Source organism: Eleutherodactylus coqui, chromosome 8 (assembly GCF_035609145.1).
Source record: "Eleutherodactylus coqui strain aEleCoq1 chromosome 8, aEleCoq1.hap1, whole genome shotgun sequence".
Taxonomy (NCBI): Eukaryota; Metazoa; Chordata; class Amphibia; order Anura; family Eleutherodactylidae; genus Eleutherodactylus; species Eleutherodactylus coqui.
This window is the reverse complement of record NC_089844.1, coordinates 129,054,809-129,061,688: the sequence shown is the minus strand read 5'-3', so window position 1 is coordinate 129,061,688 and position 6,880 is coordinate 129,054,809. Positions and strand designations below refer to the sequence as shown.

The 6,880-nt window shown below is 41.7% G+C and overlaps 1 protein-coding gene across 1 annotated transcript; it reads left to right on the top strand.

Moving 5' to 3' along the window:
- The first annotated feature begins 379 nt into the window (after nucleotides 1-379).
- On the top strand, nucleotides 380-1,651 carry LOC136577922 (QRFP-like peptide receptor). The gene has a single exon (XM_066577840.1). It carries the CDS (start codon nucleotides 380-382, stop codon nucleotides 1,649-1,651), a length of 1,272 nt encoding a protein of 423 aa, XP_066433937.1.
- The last annotated feature ends 5,229 nt before the right edge of the window (nucleotides 1,652-6,880 follow it).

The window sequence follows — 6,880 nt, the reverse complement described above, 5'->3', positions numbered from 1 at the left end:
AGTTTCATTTTATTTGCTCATAATGTCTTTATTATCCTTCCAGCAAATTTTCTAGACTGCGGAGATAATATTCATATATAGCCTTTATATAGAGCAGTCCATGCTGATCACATTTTCAGGGTTTAGCCTTGATCAGATATAAACTGCCTTCTTCATTAATGTGCGCCAGAAATATCATCAGTTAATCTGTATTTATTGTATTTTCTCTTGTAGAGTTGGACGTCTTCATTCACATCATGCAAAGACAATATATGGCGGCTGAGGAGAGCAAAATAGCAGGAGGCGATGCCAAGCACTCCCAATTAAGTCTTGAGCTAAAATTATCAACGTCCTGTTCACCCACCTAAAGGAAGTAATGAATTCCTCTGCACGTACTCCCATGCATAACTGTTCTCTAAACGTCACCATAAAGGGAAATCTGTCTATGCAGTGCTCTGGAAATGACAGTATGGAACTGGATATAGAGGACCTGAAGAAAATGCTCTTTAACTTTAACAAGGAACCTGTGACTATATGCCTCACTCTCATGTACATCTTATCTTTTGTTGTGGGTATCGTTGGCAATATTATGTCTATTAAAGTGCTGACGAGGAAACGTACTGGCAGGACATCCAGTTTGAGCGCCACCAGAAGCCTACTTATTAATTTGGCCATCTGTGATCTCATGGTGGTCTGTGTGTGTATGCCCATCACAGTTGGCAATTTAATCTATAAAGCCTGGGTATATGGCGACTTCCTCTGTAGGGCAGTACCCTTTATCCAAGCTGTATCTGTTTCAGCAAGTGTACTAACTCTTACGGTCATCAGTGTTAATCGGTATTATAATGTCCATAATCCGTTAAATGCTAGATCCTTCTTCACCCAGAGGAAAATCTATGGCACAATTGTTGTGGTGTGGCTCATATCCTCCAGTATCTGTTTACCTCTAATATTTATCAACAAAAGAGACGAAATAGAGATTAATCAAGAATATGCTTTGTTCTTCCCAATCTGTACCGAGATTTGGCCCCATGTCATGTTCAAGCAAGCCTACAACTTCCTGCTGTTCTGTTCGTTGTATTGCTTACCTGTCCTATTCAATATGGTCATTTGCTTCCTCACAATACGTAAATTATGGAGCTCCTCGGGCAATTTCAAGGACTGTGACTCCAGGAACCAGTCTTTACCAGTATCTCGACTGAAGATCAGGAAGAAAATTGCCAAAATGGTGGTGGCTTTGGTGTCACTTTTTGCTGTTTCTTGGCTTCCAGTGTACTTGTTAGATATTTGGATTGACTTTAATATTCCTAAACCATCTCAAGACGACACACCATCACCTTGGATTCTTCAGTTGAGGCCTTTTGCTCAATGGCTGGGACTGACGAACTCTAGTCTTAATCCAATATGTTATTGTTTTGTTGGTGATCTCTACCGATCGGCAAAGCACATGAAGAGTATGTACCAAACCAGGATGGTTTCTCTCTTTAGTTTCTCGTTTTCTGATGGATCTCCAACGTCACTACCGAAACTGTTGTCTTACAAGAACTCCTTACATTCTACCAAAAAGTCCAAGCTAAACGGCCCATTATCAATGGGGAATAATTGTGAAAACTACTATCATGGGATCACTGTGAGTGTAACAACTGATATAACCAGTGATTCTTTGTCCTAGAGAATGGTCTTATTGAATCGTGAATGTCAGTCATCATTCACTGTTGTGAAGATAAATTGTACAATCTGTTCGACTAATGACTACAATTTGTATTATAGATCCAGGAACAGAACAGTGATATTACCTTGTCAGTATATTGGTATATTGGCTTCTTCTACTATTGTATTGCAATTACAAAGACGGATTTACTAATGCAAAAACTCCACGTAGGCATAAAAGTTGTAATAAGATGCATGGATCAAACAAGTTCAAGACTGGTGAAAGGTACAGATCCCATTATGATTTATCAAAGAACGTAACCGCTACTGATGGAAAGGATTTGGTGTAGGAAGAGTATGAATGCCAATCATTGTAGTCTTCTGCCTAGACTATTAGTACAACACATGTACTTTGGTATTCTTTATGATATATGTTCACTGTACAGAATGAATAAAGTTGCAATAGACATAAAATTACATTTCTTAAATGCAAATGACAATTTTAGTGTATCACATGTATAGCCTTAAAGGGGTTGTACTAAGATAGACCTTCACGACTTATACATAGGATAGGTGATAAACGTCTGAACAGTGGGGGATCTCACCACTGAGACCCTAGTAGATCCAAAAAACGGAAGATCCCAAATCCCCCGTTTCTCATCAGTACAGTATCACTTCTCCGACCTGCAGTGGTGTCAGATTGAATGCAGTAATGGCCATACATGCAAGGCTGCTGCTCCATTCATTTCAATGGGCCTAATGGAATTAGCGAAGTGCTTGTACTCAGCTATCTCCAATAGTCCCATTGAAAATGAATGGAGCAGCACTACAAATGCGTGGCCATTGCTCTATTCACTCCTCCTTGTTGTGGAAGGAGCAATAAGCCCACAGTGAGGAGAATAGGGTAAACCGGGGTGCATTCTCAGGATTGGTTGGGGTCTCACAGATGAGACCTCCACCGATTGGACTTTTATTGCCTATCCCATGGATCAGCATTGAGGGGTAATATGCTGAACTGGATGATGATAAAAGTCTATCTTGGTACAACCCCTTTAAGAAATAGAAAGCAATCACTGGACACTTAGCTCCTTATCAACAACATAATTAGGGAATTATGGTAATAGGGGGTTTTCCATTAAAGACCCTCATCTATTATTAGGCTGGCTTCACATGGGCGAGTAAGATATGAGTCCGAGAAACTGGGACTAATATTGCGCATGCAAAAATGTGATTTTCACTGCGAGTGCAATGTGATTTGTGAGAAAATTGCATCATATTGCATTGCTGAACATGTGCTCGTTAAAATCACATAAGTTTACTAAAGGAAAGTTAAGAAAACTGCATTGCACTCGCATGAAACTCACATTTACATGCAAGTGCAATGCGCTTTTCTAATGCTCCCGTAGCAAATTTGGGCGAATTTTCTGTAAAGTAGAACATGCTACATTTTTTCTGTCTCGCAGAGATGCTGTGAGAGGAATAACACACATGTAAATAGATATAATAACATAGTGTTTTAGATTGAAAAAAGATATATGTCCATCCAGGTCAGCGTATTACTCGCAATGTTGATCCAGAGAGATGCAAAAACCCCAATGAGATAGAAGCCAATTTTTCTCATTTAAGGGAAAAAAATTCCTTCCCAACTCCAATCTGGCAATCGGAATAATCCACGGATCACCGACCCTTCTGAAGTAATCAGTGACTATAACTTGTAATATTCCAGCGCCTAAAAAAGGCATACAGGCCCCTCTTAAACTCTTTTATCAAGTTCGCCATCACCACATTCTCAGGCAGAGAGCTCCATAGCCTCACTGCTCTTACAGTAAAGAACCCTCTTCTATGTCGGTGTAGAAATCTTCTTTCCTCTAGACGTAGAGGGCGCCCCCTTTTTACAGTCACAGTCCTGGGTATAAGTAGATGATGGTAGTGATCTCTGTATTGTCCCCTGACATATTTATACATAGTTATTAGGTCGTTCCGTTTTTTTTTTTTTTAAATTAAAGGGGTTGTCCCGCCCCGAAACGTTTTTTGTTTTTTTTTCAATAGGCCCCCCGTTCGGCGCGAGACAAACCCAATGCATGTGTTAAAAAAAAAAAACCGTTTAGTACTTACCCGAATCCCCGCGCTGCGGCGACTTCTTCCTTACCTTAGCAAGATGGCTGCCGGAATCTTCACCCACGATGCACCGCGGGTCTTCTCCCATGGTGCACCGTGGGCTCTGTGCGGTCCATTGCCTATTCCAGCCTCCTGATTGGCTGGAATCGGCACACGTGACGGGGCGGAGCTACGAGGACCAGCTCTCCGGCACGAGCGGCCCCATTCACCAGGGAGAAGACCGGACTGCGCAAGCGCGTCTAATCGGGCGATTAGACGCTGAAATTAGACGGCACCATGGAGACAAGGACGCTAGCAACGGAACAGGTAAGTGAATAACTTCTGTATGGCTCATAATTAATGCACGATGTACATTACAAAGTGCATTAATATGGCCATACAGAAGTGCTGAACCCCACTTGCTTTCGCGAGACAACCCCTTTAAGTAACACCAATTTTGATAACCTCTCTAGGTATTGTAGTCCACCCATTCCATTTATTACTTTAGTTGCCTGCCCTTGTACCCGCTCAAGCTTTGATATGTCCTTCTTGAGTACCGGTTCCACAAACTGTCCACAATACTCCATGTGTGGTCTGACCAGTAACTTGTAAAGAGGAAGATCAATGTTCTCGTCATGTGCCCCCAAACTTATTAAAAACAATGGGTTCTATTTGCTTGTGAGTTTTGTGCATCTTGCAGCACACAGAACTTGCATGGGAAAATCGCCTGTGTGAATCCAGCCTTACCCAGAGTGAAAAAGAGCTACAAAGAGTGTCTCTTGTACTGAAAGCCAAAGAAGAAAGCAGAAAGACTGAGCATATAAACCTGACTCCTCTTTATTTGAAAACAGAAACAGCACATTGACGTGTTTCAGGGACACAGCCCCTTCCTCAGAATGGCTGGGTAGAATGCAGCTCTTGAATGATCAGTAGCCTGGACACAATTTAAGTGAAAGGAGCTGATAGGTCTTGCATTGGAAGAAATGGTATGTCCAAGCAGTTCGTAGACAGCCTATTGCTTTCCAATTAGAATCATGTAATGCTTCATTCGCCCTGCGGTGGAGCTGCAGGGAAATTGAACACTTGCTGCTAGGTTCCTTCACAGATTACTGCTGATCACTCAAAGGAGGCTGTGATCGTGTATAATGAAATTATTTTTGTTTTTACTCTTTTTTTACACACAATATGAGGTTGCTTTTGCCCTTTATTACAATACATATTGAGATCTTATACATGATAAAGCTAAATACTGTACATACATTGGCTGCAATTAGAAGAAGCCACAATATTATATTTTATGAGATGCTGAGAAAATGTTTATATCTATAATAACAAAGTTTAAAAAATAAAGAAAATGTGTTAAAACGAGTGCTATAAAGTAACGGTACTATGGATATTTGATATGTGATCAATATTTCTGGTGGGTTTTTTTTTGTTGTTGTGGGCAAATTTTGTACAAACCAGAAAATATTAAGAGGGCAGTACAGAATTAAAAAAAGACTGCTTTATTCTAAAAACAGTGTCACACCTGTCTACAGGTTGTATGTGGTACTGCAGCTCAAGCCTATTGAGTTTAATGGAGCTGAACTAATCAAATGGGTATGACCTAATGATAGGTTCTTGTTGAAATATGGCTTCCCTTTTAGTTAACAGTTGGGTAATTATACTGCAAACTGTAAAATATATTTTTTTAATATCCTGTTTTCTGTTTGGTGTTGCTTTTCACTCCAGAACAGAAATGAAAAAATCCCTCCCTGTTATCTGTGTGTAATGGTCTGTTCCAGTGATGGTTAGAAATGTTTATTTGTGTGTTCATTATGGAACAGACCACTTCACAGGGATAAAGGGGGGAGGGGCGGTTCTGATTGTACGAAACAGTGAAAGTGATAATTTTTTGTTCCTGTGTCTACTGTAGAGTGTAAAGCAAACCAAGGCAGTAAAGAAGATATATTGTAAAAAGCACAGTGTGAAATCACCAAATGTAGAAAACGTGAATTTAAGGACAGTGTAAAATATGGGGCCCTACTATAATGTAAGCTACTCATTTGTATTTTACTTGAGCATGGAATAAAGTATTTTATAAAGAAGTTCCCCTGTTGTCTTTTTTTTCTGAAAGTGATATTACTACTGAAGGTGCAAAAAGTGCAATTACATCCAGGCCAGGATCTAAAAAAGGGCCATATTCTGCCCCATATATTGGGATACTGTGACCAATTTAGCATTGAGCCCAGGAGCCTTAAAGGGGTTATTCGAGTATTTAAAAATTGATGCAATCTTAAAGGGGTTGTCCCGCGGCAGCAAGTGGGTCTATACACTTCTGTATGGCCATATTAATGCACTTTGTAATGTACATTGTGCATTAATTATGAGCCATACAGAAGTTATCAAAAGTTTTTCACTTACCTGCTCCGTTGCTGGCGTCCTCGTCTCCATGGTTGCCGTCTAATTTTCGCCGTCTAATGGCCAAATTAGACGCGCTTGCGCAGTCCGGGTCTTCTGCTTTTCTCAATGGGGCTCCGTGTAGCTCCGCCCCGTCACGTGCCGATTCCAGCCAATCAGGAGGCTGGAATCGGCAATGGACCGCACAGAAGCCCTGCAGTCCACCGAGGGAGAAGATGCCGGCGGCCATCTTCACCGGGTAAGTAAGAAGTCACCGGAGCGCGGGGATTCAGGTAAGCGCTGTCCGGTGATCTTTTTTAACCCCTGCATCGGGGTTGTCTCGCGCCGAACGGGGGGGGGGGGGGGGGGTTGAAAAAAAAAAAAAAACGTTTCGGCGCGGGACAACCCCTTTAAGCCTGAGACTAAGCAGCAAAGTGGACGGGATTTCCAAAAATCTTGTCCACATGCTGTGGCCAAGCCGTGCTTAAACTGGCATGCTGTGCAGAATTCAAAGCCACGGCATGTAAATTGTATTGCTGTTTCCGCTGCGGGCTCTCTTCTCTCTATGTGGGGAGATGGCCACAGCAGAATAAGCCGCTTGCAAAATCTGTGCCAAGTGTCTCGGGACATCAGCTGTGGAAATTTCTGTGCAGTCCCGCTGTGGACATTCTGCGTGATTTCCGTGGGACTTCCACCCCGTGTGAACCCAGCCAAAATGTATTAATCTTTCAGCCGTTTGAAATATTATCTTTGCGTGTAAAAGGGCCTAGTGGTC

Excerpts from the sequence above, each read along its gene's own strand:
- LOC136577922 (XM_066577840.1), top strand. The coding sequence starts at position 380 with ATGCATAACTGTTCTCTAAACGTCACCATAAAGGGAAATCTGTCTATG.